This window comes from Podarcis cretensis (genome assembly GCF_951804945.1).
Source record: "Podarcis cretensis genome assembly, chromosome: 6".
NCBI lineage: Eukaryota > Metazoa > Chordata > Lepidosauria > Squamata > Lacertidae > Podarcis > Podarcis cretensis.
The window spans coordinates 100,480,133-100,495,055 of NC_137175.1; the positions used below are offsets into that span (position 1 = coordinate 100,480,133).

General features: G+C 42.4%; 1 protein-coding gene across 1 annotated transcript in view; it reads left to right on the forward strand.

The window, feature by feature from the left end:
- LOC307218866 (uncharacterized protein C1orf21) overlaps positions 1 to 14,923 on the forward strand; it is a 152,463-nt gene that overhangs the window by 84,073 nt on the left and 53,467 nt on the right. The window contains exon 3 of the mRNA XM_079981810.1: positions 6,109 to 6,203. Coding sequence (XP_079837936.1) covers positions 6,109 to 6,203 — 95 coding nt within the window. The remainder of the gene's footprint in view (positions 1 to 6,108; positions 6,204 to 14,923) is intronic.

Here is a 14,923-nt window from a genome sequence, read left to right on the forward strand (position 1 = left end):
GGGGCAGGCCAAAGTTATTCAGCTTTTTTAGGGGAGCAGGTCAAAGTTGTTGTGCTTTTTTTTAGGGGGGCTTCCCAAAGTTGTTGACCTTTTTTTAAACAGCAAATGTGCAGAATTAATTTAAACGCAGCCACTAACAGACGAACGCAGCGCTACAGCAGACGACAAAGGGACACACACTAAACGTGACGTAGGAAAGGACCGAGGGGTGGAGACATGATTCTAAACTTCTAAACAATATGGATCCGGGGATCAACCTGTTGGTCGCGGTCAACCGGTTGGCCACCCCTGTGTTAGAGGATGCCTGCCCATTGTTGTTTTTTTAAAAATAATATTTATTAAGATTTTAGAGGTTACAAAAAGAAAAATACCACATTAAACAGAAATAAAACAACACATCACAATATAAAAAACAAAAATAAAATCCATTAAACAGAAGCAAAAATGCAAAGAAAAATACAGCAAATCTTCTCATTACTTGTCTTTCATTAACTTATTTCCTTGACCTCCTCACACCTCCCTTTTTTGTATTCTAGATCAAATATCCATTTCAGCAAATCCTTTCCCTCTTTTAAAATTTTAGTCCTGTAAATTATCTTAATATGATGTAACTTTACTTTTCCTCCTTTCACCAATTAACAGTCAGTTATTCCCAAATCCTTTATATCATTCCTGCTAAAATCATATAATATTATTCCAACATCCTTCTAACAGTTATTAATTTTACAATGTTTCTGTAAATAGTCTTTAAATTTCTTCCAATCTTCCTCCACCGACTCTTCTCCCTGGTCTCGGATTCTGCCAGTCATTTCCGCCAGTTCCATGTAGTCCATCACCTTCATCTGCCATTCTTCCCGGGTGGGTAAATCTTGTGTCTTCCAGTACTTTGCAATAAGTATTCTTGCTGCTGTTGTGGCATACATAAAGAAAGTTCTGTCCTTCTTTAGCACCAAATGGCCGACCATGCCCAGGAGAAAGGCCTCTGGTTTCTTCAAGAAGGTATATTTAAATACCTTTTTCATTTCATTATAGATCATCTCCCAGAAGGTCTTAATCCTTGGGCACGTCCACCAGAGGTGAAAGAATGTACCTTCGGTCTCTTTACATTTCCAACATTTATTATCGGGCAAATGATAGATTTTTGCAAGCTTGACTGGTGTCATGTACCACCTGTATATCATTTTCATTAAATTCTCTCTTAAGGCATTACATGCCGTGAACTTCATACCTGTGGTCCATAACTGTTCCCAGTCAGCCATCATAATATCATGTCCAACGTCTTGTGCCCATTTAATCATAACAGATTTCACTGTTTCATCCTGAGTATTCCATTTCAACAGCAAGTTATACATTCTTGACAAGTTCTTAATTTTAGGATCTAGCAGTTCTGTTTCCAATTCTGATTTTTCCACCTGGAAGCCAATTTTTTTGTCCAAATTATATGCCTCCATTATCTGGTAATAATGAAGCCAATCTCATACTCTATTTTTTAATTTTTCAAAACTCTGCAATTTTAGTCTGTCTCCCTCTTGTTCCAAAAATTTCGGCCATTTGACCTCCATATTGAGCTTTTTCTGAGCCTTCGCTTCCATTGTTGACAGCCACCTTGGGGTTTTATTTTCAAGCAAGTCCTTATATCTTATCCAAACATTAAACAGTGCTTTCCTGACAATATGGTTTTTAAACGCTTTATGTGCTTTGACCTTATCATACCACAAATATGCATGCCACCCAAAAACATTGTTTAAACCTTCTAAATCCAAGGCGTCAGTGTTCTCAAGAAGCATCCATTCTCTCGCTTCCGGGTTGGCGCCATCGCCGAATGGCGGACTCCCTCCGAGCTCCGGAGGGAGCCTGCTCGGCAGGGGCTGGGTTCTACCGCGCCGGCGACGCGGGGACCCTCAAAAACCATGGGCGCTGAAACCCATGGGCATGGTGACTCGGCGGGCACCGTTTGCGTCCCCCCCGACCCGTGAAGGAGCCTTTTTAAAGGCTGCGGAGCGGGTGACGGGGGGTGGGGTTGTGGTGGTGCTGTGAGTCTTCCGCTTCCCCTGCCGAGCGAAGCCGCATGCCATTCGACGGAGAGCGCTGACTTCTTCCATTGAAAATTTGGACTTTAAAAGAATAACCTGTGAGTAATTGGAACTTGGATTAAAAAAGGGGAAAAATTCTTTTTAAATTCGGAGCGAGCGGGGGAGGTGCAAAAAGGAAGTCAGCCTCCCCCCTGTTGTAGAGGAGCTAAAGCAAAGGATTTGACAACTAAGATCGAGTGCAACCTTTTTTTGATAAAATTATTAACTTCGCGATGGAAAATTATAAGACTGGGCTGGAGGAGAAAAGTGGAATGTGAATTAAAAGGCAACCCCCCCCCCCGGAAACCCCGGGAGCGATCCGTAAGAGCGCCGGGAGAGGAGAAATAGAGGTTTTGACAGCTGTCAAAGGAGCTGTCAAAGCGGAAGAACAAAAAGAGAACTTTGTTACGAGGACTTTGCTGGTCACATTTGTTACAAATTGGATATAAATTGTTTAAAACAAGGAATAATAAGTTACTTTGACTGTTGGGTGTGATCGGGAAGGAAACTGAGCTACTATAATCCCTCTAGAGGAGCTGTGGGACACTATAAGTATTGTTGGCATCGAATTTGAATATGACTTTTTATCTCCTGGGAAACTGCAGAAATGGAACACTATTTTGTCTACAGAGGTCTACACACTAAAGGAGACAATAGATTTATCTATTGAAGAATGGAAGGGACTTGACGTAATGTTTTGTTCCTGAATAACAAAGCCTCTGCAGAGGAATTAGAAGCTTTTTGGAATTAGAACATTTGTGCAGGAGAGCAGGGAAAAAAAAAAGAGGAGGAGAGAGAACAACAAGAACAACAAGAATAACAAGAACTGGACAAAGTTGGAAGATAGACTCCTTCCAAGATTGGACATGTGAAATCAAAGATGACCAAAAGACGGCAAAGACTAATAAAAAGACGGCAAAGCGGACTGGTGAAGGACTGTGGTTTAGATGTGGGAGCTCCAGGATGACAGTAGATATTGACGGACATTGGGAACGCAACCGGGAAAGGGGGGAGGGAAATTTAGAATCCAAAGGGTGTTAAATTACATTTTATTCTTTTTTCTATTTTTCTGTTTATTTTAATCTGTATTGCATATTAAAGAGGGGAACTCGTGGAAGGGAACAGGTCGATTTTAGGGGATGGGAAAATATTTTTTAAATTGGGTCAATGATAAATAATTTTAAAATTTGGGGTAAGAATTTGTTGAATCTATTTGAAAGAATTGGAATACAAGAGGGGTAGGGGAGGGGAAGACCTGGAAGGATGCCAATGAAAATTAGGTTTTAAATTTGGATGTTTTTCTTTTTCTGTTATATTTGAAAATCTTTAATAAATATTATTTAAAAAAAAAAAAAGCATCCATTCTCTCAGCCAGCAAAATGCGGCTGATTCATAATAAAGTTTTAAGTCCGGCAGGGCAAATCCACCTCTTTCTTTAGCATCAGTTAATATCTTAAATTTTATTCGAGGCTTCCTGCCCTGCCAGACAAATCTAGAAATATCTCTCTGCCACTTCTTGAAACACTCCATTTTATCCAAAATTTGCAATGTTTGAAACAAAAACAACATCCTTGGCAATACATTCATCTTTATCGCAGCAATTCGGCCTAGCAGTGATAGCTTCAGATTTGACCATATTTCTAAATCCTTTTTCACTTCCATCCAACATTTTTCATAGTTATCCTTAAATAAGTTCACATTCTTAGCAGTCATGTTAACCCCTAGGTATTTCACTTTCTTAACCAGTGTTAATCCTGTCTCCTTCTGAAACCTCTCTCTCTCAGTCGCTGTTAGGTTTTTCTCTAAAACCTTCGTTTTCATCTTGTTCAACTTAAAACCCGCTACTTGGCCAAATTCTTGAATTAGTTCCAGTACTCTTTTAGTACTAGATTCTGGCTCCTGTAATGTCAATACCAAATCATCAGCAAATGCTTTCAGTTTGTACTGTTTGGCTCCAACTTGTATACCTTTAACTGTTTGGTCCCTTCTAATCATATTTAAAAGCACCTCCAGGACCGATATAAAAAGCAATGGAGAGATTGGGCAACCTTGTCGTGTTCCTTTCTCTATCTTAAATTCTTCCGTCACTACATTGTTCACAATTAATTTAGCCTTTTGTTCTGAATAAATTGCACCTATACCATTTTCAAAACCTTGACCAACCCCCATCCCCTGTAAATTTTTCTTCATAAAACTCCAAGAAATATTGTCAAAGGCTTTCTCCGCGTCCACAAAGGGGGTGGAGACATGATTCTAAACAATGCGAGCGATATGGATCCGGGGATCAACCTGTTGGTCGTGGTCAACCGGTTGGCCACCCCTGTGTTAGAGGATGCGTGCCCATTGTTGGCAGTGCCAGAGGGCGCCGTGGCTGGAGCCCAAAGTGGAGAAAACCTCTCCCATCTCCCTCCCTCTCTCTTCCCTGCTTCTCTCCCCTCCCTTCCTGCCAAAGGTCTAAACAAATTGTTTGCAGAGGGCTTTTGAAACTAGGCCCTGTGGATAGAACCAGATCATTCTGTGCCAGTGTAGGAATTATATTAAGTGGGAAAGCAGTGCTCACATCTTAAAAAAATAAGGAAATAATAAATAAAGATGGGGAAAGAGTGACCTTGCATCCAAATTCCAAGGCACATGAGTCGTTGTTGAGACTGAGGAACATCTGTGCTCCTCCTCTTCTCCCAAATTCGCTTTGGAGGCCACGGCTTCCTTCCTATCTCTTGTCCTTGCTGTGGTCCACCACGAGCATTCTCTTCACTGCACATCCTCTCAATTTCCTGAGGACTGTCTGGAGGAGGTCTAAGCCTGGAAGATATTTGAACTGTGCATCTGTTGTGGAATGTATAATCCTAGTACAAACATTGAAGGGCAGTAAGGTAAAGGTAAAGGTACCCCTGCCCGTACGGGCCAGTCTTGACAGACTCTGGGGTTGTGCGCCCATCTCACTCAAGAGGCCGGGGGCCAGCGCTGTCCGGAGACACTTCCAGGTCACGTGGCCAGCGTGACATTGCTGCTCTGGTGAGCCAGAGCCGCACACGGAAACGCCGTTTACCTTCCCGCTAGTAAGCGGTCCCTATTTATCTACTTGCACCCGGGGGTGCTTTCGAACTGCTAGGTTGGCAGGCACTGGGACCGAGCAGCGGGAGCGCACCCCGCCGCGGGGATTCGAACCACCGACCTTTCGATCGGCAAGCCCTAGGCGCTGAGGCTTTTACCCACAGCGCCACCCGCGTCCCATTGAAGGGCAGTATGGTTTTTTTTAAATCCCACCAAGCAATGTGTAAAGGAGTATGCCTTGTATCTCTATTTTTCCCGCTGCACCTATAATATGGGAATCTTCCTGTTCTACCTTACATGGTTGTTGTAAGGATTATTGAGCTATATATATTAAAGCACATGGAAGATTAAAAATTTAAGTGCCAAGTATTTTTAATCAGCATTGCAGTAATACTGTAATCTCATGTTATGCTAGTAATATATCCTGACACTCTCACATTAATATTGTTCTAGTTTGCTTGATTTCCAATTCCACCTTCTCCCTCTAAGCAACAGTTGAGTTTGATAGCTATTTCAGTTCCCTAATTCATGCTGCATGTTGCTTTCTTAACCACTCTAGTTGCTTTCCTAAGGTACTTGTTCATAATAACGTGGACAGATTCTGGTGAGAATGTCCACCAGAGTTGCTTCACATATTGCCGCAGGAATAGATGTGCTGTACACCTGCGTTGTCAGTTGCAGCTTGTACATGTTTGAAGCACACTGGTTTGGAGCCATAAGGTACCCGTTCCATTATCATCTGCAAAGTGGTCCTTAGAGGCATCTCGCAGTGCTCTTAACAGACTTGTTTTGAGTTAATTGCAGTAAGTCCATAAAGTAAGTCCATAAAGAAGACCCGAGAGGAGCCTTCTTCATTAGACAGCTATTTGGAGTTATGAAGTGTTCACAGGGTCATTGCTTGTGAAAACCATCTGCTGAGCTGCACAGGTTCTATAACTGTTCTTACATGTGTGTGTTTTCTCCTCTTCCTCTTGCTCCTCAGATGAGTATAGGATCAAACCTGTGGAAGAAGTCAAATACATGAAAAATGGAGGAGAAGACGACCAGAAAATAGCTGCCAGAAACCAGGAAAACTTGGTAAGGGTTGAACATTATTACTTATTAAAAGGGTTTGACACAGGCTCTAGCTCTGTAATGAAATATAGAGTATGTAGAACACTTAGTGTACTGAAGGGGAGAGCTTTCTTGAAAATGCCATAACTATTTATAGCTCAGAGGAAAGCTGCAAAATGCTACCTTCCCCTGCTTGTCTTTATGAATTATCTTGCCCTTAATTCGGTGAAGTGTAGAATGGGCATTTGTATTCAGCCGCTTTGCAAGTGTTATACTGTTTGGCTCGTGATGAATGTGTTTGTGTGCAAAGGAGCTGTTACCAACACAGGAATTTACTGCCTTTTGAGAAGGAAACTACCTACTTTTAAGAAGATGTCTGTCATTATTTACTCTCTGCATTCCCACCCTGAATTTTAAAGAGTGCCAACTCAGACACTTAAAAGATATATAATGTGCTTACAACCAGAGAACTTGCAAGGATCAGTGTTTAGTAATTTGCTTCAGATAAGAGTTAATTTCTTGTTTCCAGCTTTGCATTATGTGTTATCCACTTGTTTTATCCTCAGGGGCATACCTCTGGGGCTCGGATGTGTGCTACAGTTCTGTAGAAGTAGAGAAAGAGTGCATAATTCAGCTTCCTGAGCATCACTGCATTCACATTTATATGTTTGTTTATTTATTTATTTTAACATCACTAGACCTTATAGCCACTAAGAGGTGTGTGTAACATTTTCTGAAATCTCAGAAGCCAGAGAGGTGGTTGAAACAGATTTCCCATAGTTGGGAGTGGAAATTCAAGTGCCCACTGTAGTTTCTTGCCACTGAGGAAGGGGCAGTCTGTCCTTGCAACCCCCAAAGAACCCTGGGAATTATAGTTTAGTGAGTATGCTAGGAATTCTTGGTTAGAGGTCCCACAAAATAACTGCAGTTCTCCATGATCCTCTGGTTTAAACTGTTAAACCAGTTGAAAGCTGTAGACATCTTATACATTTGAAACACATTATCTTATATTGAAAAACACATCTTTTGAAACACAAAGGAAAAAATAAGGAAACACAAAGGAAAAAATAAGGAAAAAATAAATAAAAAGGAGCTGAGTGTATTGGAAGGAATTTGAGGAGAATATTTATATGTTGAGAAGGAGGAAGTAAAATAAAGATGAAATATAAGAAGTTGGAAGGAAAGAGGACAACTACAACAAAATGCCCCCCCCTTGGGGGGGTGGATAGTGTGTTTTAAGTAATATATTGATGTACTTTTAAAATGGTAGTAATAGAAATTTTGAAGTCTTAGGAAAAGGGGGGAGGGGTTGTTGATTCTTTTAAAAAAAGAGTGTTAAAATATATGAAAGGGGGAAATGTATGTATTATAAAATAGAAGATGGAGATGATAATAGTAATATAAAAATAATAATATTTTTTTAAAAACTTTTAAAAAAACAACAATAAAAAACAATAAAATTTTAAAAATCCTCTACTTTTATATATATATATATATATATATATATATATATATATATATATATATGAGAGAAAGAAAGAAAAATAGAAAATAGAAAAAAAGGAAGGTCTTTTCCAGTGGGCCTCCCCCGGGCTCCGGCTTCCTTCTAGCGCACTAGCCATTGGGGAGGTGGGCTCGGGCTGGTTGGCCTGGGTTCAGCCGTGTGTTTCCTTGTGGCCTCCGCCAGCCCTCCTTTCACTCGGTGGTTCACAGCGTAGTGGCAGGGCAGCAGGGTCAGGGCTTCTTCTTTCCCCCTCCGCGCTCCGGATGATCGGGCATCTCTCTCTTCCTTCTTCCTGGTGCGGCGCCGCAACAGCAGTGGCGGGGGCAGTGAGATGGGGGCTCTTCCCCCCCGAAGGTCCTTCTCCGCTTCTCCTCTCCCTCGGTGGCAGCGAGGTCGGGGCTCCTTCCTTCCTCCTTTGGATAACCAGCATGCCGCAAGGCGGGTTGTCCCAGGCCTCCAGGCCTCGGAACTCCGCTTGGCCTTTGGCTGGATGCCCTCGGCTTCGGCCTGGGGGCATTGCTGGGGGGGGGGTATGGTGGCTCCCTGGTTGATACACTGGGTGGCGGCAGCGGTCCCGGAGGCTCAGAAGCTGGTCAGGCAGCACAAGCAACGCTGGCCGCCCTCAGGAGTCCCATGCGCCGTGCCGTGCGCCATGTTGCCTCGCTAGAAGTCTCATAGTGCCCCAAATCTGGAACAGCCCCCCTGTTTGGTGTGTGTGTGTGTGTGTGTGAAGCCTTGTCCCACTGCTGCTCACTTTTAGACAGAAAGAAATGATTTCATTTCATCTGCTTTTTTGTAGGATACTGATTTTAAGAAAGCCTTTCCTACTGCTCCTAAATTATGGCTGTTGAGGGTTTGGGTTGTTGTTGCCTCATTGTTCTGATGACATGTATAAGCCACTTTTATTTGATTTTAGTAAGGCAGGGCAAAACTTCCAGTGATAGATAGATAGATAGATAGATAGATAGATAGATAGATGATAGATAGATAAATAGATAGATAGATATGGCATATATATATAAAAGATATATATGTAAAAGACAAACAAACATGCAGGTATGAGATTGGTGTAAATAAAATAATACTCCAGTTATAAAGATCCATCAATCTTCACTTCTGAAATAACTCGTTGTTTTGGCTTGACATCCATGTATTTAGTTTACGAAAATGCCACCATAACACCCTATTTAACATTCAAAATACTAGTGGCTTAATTGGAGCATTAATGGCACTTCTGTGTAAAATGTTTTCTCTGAGAAAGGCAAGATGAGGTGGATGTCATGTCATGTCATTTGGCATTTGTCTTTCCCACGGAAGCCACATTGGTGGATGGTGTGCTGTTTGTATTTCTAAGACCTCAAAACTGTGTATATAGCCCAGGCTTTTGTTTTTCCAGTAATTGTGCTTCGTTCAGGATAGGGGTTATGCGTTTGATTTAGTGTCTCACGCGCAAACCAGCACAAACGGTTAGAGGAGGATGTGTCTCAACTCTGAACCAACAACTCCCATCATCTCTTGCATTGGTCATGCTGGTTTTGGCTGTTGGGATTTATGGAGGGTCACGGGTTTCCACAACCCTACTCTAAACAGTTAGGATCACAAAAGTGTACACTTGTTAGTGAGATGTCAGCTTGATTCAGGCATTTGGTTTCTAAGGTATTTGCTTTAAGTGGATAATGTTGTTTCCTGCGATTTTTGGATTCTTCCAAGTGTCTCAGGACTGCTGAGGGGAAAGAGCCCTCTCATGGGCAGGAATGTGTGCAGGATTGAACGGGGCACTTCAAGGTGGGTTGATGGTATCAAGAAGGATGTTCTCCTGGCCCTCTCTTTGGTGTTGCCTTTGCTTGCCATAGGGAATGGTGCAATGGAGCAATAACCCAAAGAAGCTTCTGCTTTTAGCAATTTAATCCCCCTTTTCTGCTAAGCTATCAGTGAATGGGAAACATATAGAAGAGAAATGTTCTAGTGAAGGGAAAGTAGGAGCAAAGAGGGCAAGGTAGTAAAGAGTGACTAGAGCTCCTAATTCTCCCCAATTTAAGCATCTTTGTTTAAAAGAATAAAATGTGTGATGGGCATCTGTTTATGAGTTGAGGCGTCTGTTGCTTTTGACATTCCCTGACGTCCATATGCCTATATTTCTCATAGTTTGGTTTTTTTTCTGTGATGTTTGATTGTCACAAACTGACAGTGTTACTAATTATACTTTTCCGTTCAGTAGCAGAAGGAATCGCTCAGGGCTCAGTACTGGGCTTGGGGGTAAGAGAGAGGTTTCCTTTACACCAGCTGCTGTACCTCTTGCTAGACAACATCCTGGCACCCTTTTCGAGCTGCATGCATCCAGGACTGGGCAGAACGGCAGATGGATCTTAAGGGCATTGCAGTATGTCCTGTGCAGCTGCCTAGCCTACAGCTAAGTGCTTGTGCATGGAACTCGGGCTCTCTTAAGGCACGATGGGTTCAGAGCTAGCCTGTTCTTCACATGGCTGCACATGGGCAATGCTGCAATTTCTAGTGCTGGGCCAAACCTTCACAAAGCATGTTCTTGACCATTCATTTGAGGGGATATGGGGTCAAAGTGAAGAACGCACTGAAAAGGGCAGGCACAGTTTATCAGGGAAAAGCTTTATTTTGAAGGATCTGATGAGGAAGGGCTACATTTACCTTGGAGCAAGGTGTGGGTTGGTGTGGGGGAGTCCTTCTTCAACTTCAAAGCCTTTTGGAAAGCTCCACCATAGAGCGCTTTACAGCTGACCTGCAGCTGGGCAGCTCTTCTCCTTCCTGGGATGACCATGCAACCACACCATGTCGCTCTTCCTTTTGTGTACTGAGTGGGGTTGTATGGTGATGGTGGCGGCTGAGGGCAGTTAGGCAATAGGAAGGTGGAGTCATTAACAGTGAAAAGGGCTGATCCATGGTGCTCTGATGTCCAGTGTCTGTGGGCAATGGCTGTTGGCCTGAGGCACCAATTTTGTGGTGTTTTCAAGGGAGGGAAGGGTCATGAGCCATGCAGATGAGACAACTGCATGCCTTTCTGCAGAGACTCCCCTGACTTCTTTGGATAAGTGAAAATGAGGGGGAGGGAAGACAAAAAGAATTGAGTTCAGGGACATGGCCTTGCATGTATGAAGGATAGGCCTCTGAGAGGCATGAAGGTCTTGATGTCTGGTTTGTAAGTTTCACTGCAGTGTTGTTCCCTTTCAATCCATTGGGATTTTCGACTTGATAATGTTGTGCTGCTTTGCAGCTGTACCACTTCCTATTTTCTTCACCTTGGATAAAACTTAGGGTTGTTTCCAGGTTGTGCTTGGCCCAACACGTGGCCCTTCTGTTCTTGCTATAGTTCTTGTTTCTTTTTCTTTTAATGTATTTTTATTAAAGATTTTCTTAGTTTACAAAAGTATGTGCAATCTCTCTCTCTCTCTCTCTCTCTCTTTCTCTTTCTCCAAGTAACATTTTTTTCAGATCAGTTTCATTTGTTGAGACATTAGGAAGAAGAAGGGGAAAGGGTGGGGGAAGATGGGTGGGGGTGGGGTCGGGTGGCGATGTTTCTATTATACTTAATATATGTGGGATTTTGTGTCAGTGTCGCTTGTGCAGGTTCTGTGTATAGTTCTTGTTTCTGAGAAGGTAAAATGTGACATTTCTTACCTGATCAGGTGAAGCCCCACTTACCTTTCTTGCTTGTGAAGCTGTAGAGTCTTGTGCTTTGTTCATTCTTGATGGTCAGATCTGTGCATTCTCTCGATTGTGCTGTATTTGCCTCTCAGCGTCAAATATGCTTGATTCTCCCCTTGCCAGCTTAGCGTATTCTCCAAGTGGGATGGGGGCTTGCCTTGCCTGGGGGTTGGGCTACAACAGGGACTCCTTCTCAAGCACTCTTCCCCATGCCCTGTTTGTAAATCAGAGAAAATTTCTGCAGCATGTTGCAGTGATGCAGTGTTATTTTCCATCTGCAACCTCGGGAGTTGAACTTGACTCCCACCAGCTGCAACTGCATCATCACCAGCAGAAAAGGCCACGGACACAAAATGCCCAGCTGGTGGAATTTTGCTAAGCATTTGTGTGCTAGTCCCCTTTCCTAAGGAGGATGCAACCCAACTGTAGTACTTCTGTCCAATACTATTTTTAGTGCATCCGACGGCATAAGATGCCACAGGGTTCCTTTGGTCTGGCTCACACTGCATAATTTCTCAGTAAGATTGCTCAGGTGGGTATAGGACAGTGTGAAGTGGACTGTACTCAAAGTGAGCCAAGAGTTTCCTCCATGATTGCAGTTGTGCTCTCTCCTCCTCTTTCTGTGGTCCATCTGCTGAACTGTAAAGCACTGAACTATTGGATTACTCCAAAGTTCAACTGCCAGATAGGAGATTGAGTTGGAAGAAGAGAACAGAAGAGGAGAAGGTTTGAAGGCATTTCTTCTCTGCCTTGTCAGAATGTGGCGTATTGGACTCTTGTAACCTCTTTCTCTTACATCAGGTGTTCTGGCAGGTTTTTTAAAACCTCAAGTGAGGAAACCTCTTATTCTTCACTCTATAGTCCTTTGTCCCTCCCACCACAGAATTAGCCCCAAAACCATTAGCATTAGCCACTTTAGTTTGTTGATCACCTACTGCAAAGGTACATGTCTTACCTGGAACTTTTTCAAAGTTAGGAAAGACACTGAAGTGAAATCATGATGGCTTGTCCCCAGTGGTCCCATTCCCTGCTCTGTTCAGAAAGGACTTCAAGGCATCTTCAGGATGATGTGAGGGGTATTCATACTTGGGTGGGATGGATGAACGTGAACAAATGTTTTGTTACTCTCTAAATAACAAATCTATTTACTAACCCCTTTAATTTGATCCAAACAATGTACAGTATGTGGTTCCCTCACTGCAAGAAGCGAAGTTACAGGGAACCAGGCAGAGAGGCTTCTTGGTGGTGGCGCCTGCCCTCCCATCAGATGTCAAGGAAATAAACAATTATCTGACTTTTAGAAGACGTCTGAAGGCAGCCCTGTTTAGGGAAGTTTTTAATGTCTGGTGTTTTATTCTGTTTTTAATATTTTGTTGGAAGCTGCCCAGAGTGGCTGGGGAAACCCAGCCAGATGGGCGGGGTATAAATTATTATTATTATTATTATTATTATTATTATTAGGTCAAGTATCTCATCAGTTCTGATTAAAAACCTTATGTAATGTCAATTAATATTTAAATAGTTATTTCAAAACCCCATAGAAAATAGAGTGCTGCTGTAGAGTTCCCCAAAAATGTGCAGCATTTCCATAATGGTCGGTCATTATTGTTTCACTCTTCCTAGGAAACAGCGGTGAGGTTATGGCTGTGATGTCACTGGACTGTGAGACTGTGGTCAGTGGACAGTAAGAGAAAGTGCCGCAGGAGGGATTGTGTGTGGTTTTTGCAGTCAATACTTTTCGTCCTTCCCTTCGTCTAAGGAACTCAAGGTGCATGGCCCTCCCCATTTTATCCTGGCAGCCCCCTCATGTGTTAAGGTTAGCTGAGATATGGTGGCTGGCTCAAGGCCACCCAGGAAGCCTCATGGCTCAGTGGGGATCTCCTCACTCTTAGTCCAACCCTCTTAAGTGTTAATACCATGTGACTGTGTTGATGGCCACAATTGGGTCCAACAGATGGATCTCATAGTAGAAATTCTTCATGAGAATTTTTTTAGTAAAATGTTTGGTAATTGTATTTTTTTTTAAAAAAAAACCCCCAACACATTAGGGAATTTGCTATTTTTATTCTAGTCTTGCAAACACATCCACATAAGTTATTAGCTCACATTGGCACACATCTAGTCCACCTACCTACACAAACCGTTATAGGTCATTCACAGCTCATCGGCATCCTGAAAAATAAATTATCCATTTTACTAAACTGTCCCTACTTTGTTTATCTGGAAGCAGCTCTTACTTACCTAAGGGAGTGTAAAGTTACTAGCCTGCTTTATTCTGAATTGCATATTTCAGAGACACCGAGACAATACTATGTGATCCTGGATGCATTATATATAATTCTTGTTCATTTGATATTCATTATGGGGTCTAATGTGATTTTAAAAAAATACTGCTATGCAATAAAGATGGATTTTGCCTTGGGGATTGTTATCCCAGAATAATATTGTTGCATGCCACCCTAATCTACGAGTGCTGCAAGATTCTAAGTCTCCTTTTGGAAATGAGGCACAGTGGAGACTGTGGTGTCTTTAGGTTATACGGTTTATTAACACACATACACAACCTGAGCCTATGATGGAGGGGTTCAGCTCATTAAGACCCCAAAAGGGTCTTGTTTCTTCCATAGCTGCAGCCTTGGATTTAAGCAGAAATCCAACATTGTGGTCTGCCTCTCTGGCTTTCTAGCCTCTAGGTCACATTACACACACTTTCAACATGAGGGAAGTGGCCCACCCTTTTTCTGTCTCACACAAAGCACCCCCCCTTGCTTTCTAATGGGTCATCACCTTTTCTTTGTTCTCTTAATGGCTCATCACTCAGGCGATTGCCTCAGCATCGGCAGCTAGCCTGTCTTACATTTTAACATTATAGGATTATAGGTGTCTGGAACCCACAAACTCATAACCATGTACTGTAAACTGACACTGATCCCCCCCCCTCTTTCTCAAGCAATGTATTTTGCTTCTTTCCCCCTCCCCACTTTGGTAGAAGTGTTTGCAGAAGCCAGGAATGGGGAAAGAGAGATTATATGGAGAATAAAATACTGTGTTTATAACCAGAGTTGATTTTTTCCCCAGGATGTTGACAGATACCTTTTGATATACTATGAATCAAAAAGTTCATTGAATTAGCAAATTTCTTTTTCTGTTACTTGTTGCTGAAGGGCACATATTTTCTATGCAAAGTGTAGCCTCTTGGACTCAACAGTATTTTTTGTCGCAACTTGTTGAATTGAATTGGCCTCTTTTTCCCTTCTGAGTTGTAGAAGTTGTTTGCCTCAATGATTTACATGAATCAGGGGTTCCCCAAGTGAAATGTGAAGAAAGGGTCTTTAACGATCGGTCATGTCAAGAGCTGGCGTTATGTAAACAGAGTCCCCAGTCTTTGAATTTCATGCTGATATAAGCAAGCTATATTTCCAAGTGTTATAAACATATTTTACCACCTCCATATATCACAGCACCTTTCCCAAACAGGCCTAGTAATGGAAAAAGTCTCTCTGTGCTGCGAAATTGCGGGTGGCGATCCCTAACAGAGAACCATTTGTGCTGCAAAGCAATAGTA